Genomic DNA, 807 nt, shown 5'->3' on the forward strand with positions numbered 1-807 from the left:
TTCTCTTCTTCGTTTCTTTCCCTTTCTTCTACTCCGCTTGTGTAGTTGCATATAGACCTCTACACTCTCTCTCCCCTTTTCTTTTGTAAGTAGCGAGTAGGAAACACACATCGCCTCTTACAGCCAAGAATCTGTTTGGTCTGTTCAGTCTTTCAGATCACCTATGATGTATATCATAGATGTATATATAGATAGGTATAGAGATGAATATACATGTATAGATAGACGGATACACAGGTAAATATGTGTAGATATGCACCTATATGTATGAATAGTGTGCATGCGGATATACTGTACTCTATTCATTATACAGAAGCACGGATACGTATATGCGTGTGTATGTGTAGGGTGGATGGTTTGTTTCTGTATCGATTGAGAGGCACCGATAAAGAGCAGCTAAGAGAGGAAGAAGAGAAGGAAGGGGGGAGGACGTTCTACAGGTGGGAGAGAAGAGAAGAGAAGAAAAGAATTAGCTGTTTCTTTCGTATTTTCCTTTTGTTTCTCTTGTTTAAATTTGTCGAAGTTTCATAGAAAGAAAGATCGATTTCTTTCCTTCTCTCTTTTCTCCGTTTCTTTCTTTTTTTCTCTCTTCCCTAAGAGACGAGGGCGCCGGAGTGAAGATGAAAGAAAACTCCAGACGTCGATAGATACAGACACAGATGTAAGTAGATAGACTAAAGATAGATAGATAGATAGATAGATAGATCAAAGATAGATAGATAGATAGATAGATAGATAGATAGATAGATAGATAGATAGATAGATTAAAGATAGATAGATAGATTAAAGATAGATAGATAGATAGAT

General features: G+C 36.8%; 1 protein-coding gene across 1 annotated transcript; it reads left to right on the forward strand.

Annotated features, from left to right (window-relative positions):
* The first annotated feature begins 21 nt into the window (after nucleotides 1-21).
* Nucleotides 22-572, forward strand: CSUI_002114 (uncharacterized protein). The gene has a single exon (XM_068062316.1). The coding sequence runs from the start codon at nucleotides 244-246 to the stop codon at nucleotides 529-531; it is 288 nt and encodes a 95-aa protein (XP_067925708.1). The 5' UTR covers nucleotides 22-243; the 3' UTR covers nucleotides 532-572.
* The last annotated feature ends 235 nt before the right edge of the window (nucleotides 573-807 follow it).

The sequence above is a fragment of the Cystoisospora suis genome (genome assembly GCF_002600585.1).
Source record: "Cystoisospora suis strain Wien I chromosome Unknown contig_884, whole genome shotgun sequence".
In the NCBI taxonomy this organism is placed as follows: Eukaryota; Apicomplexa; class Conoidasida; order Eucoccidiorida; family Sarcocystidae; genus Cystoisospora; species Cystoisospora suis.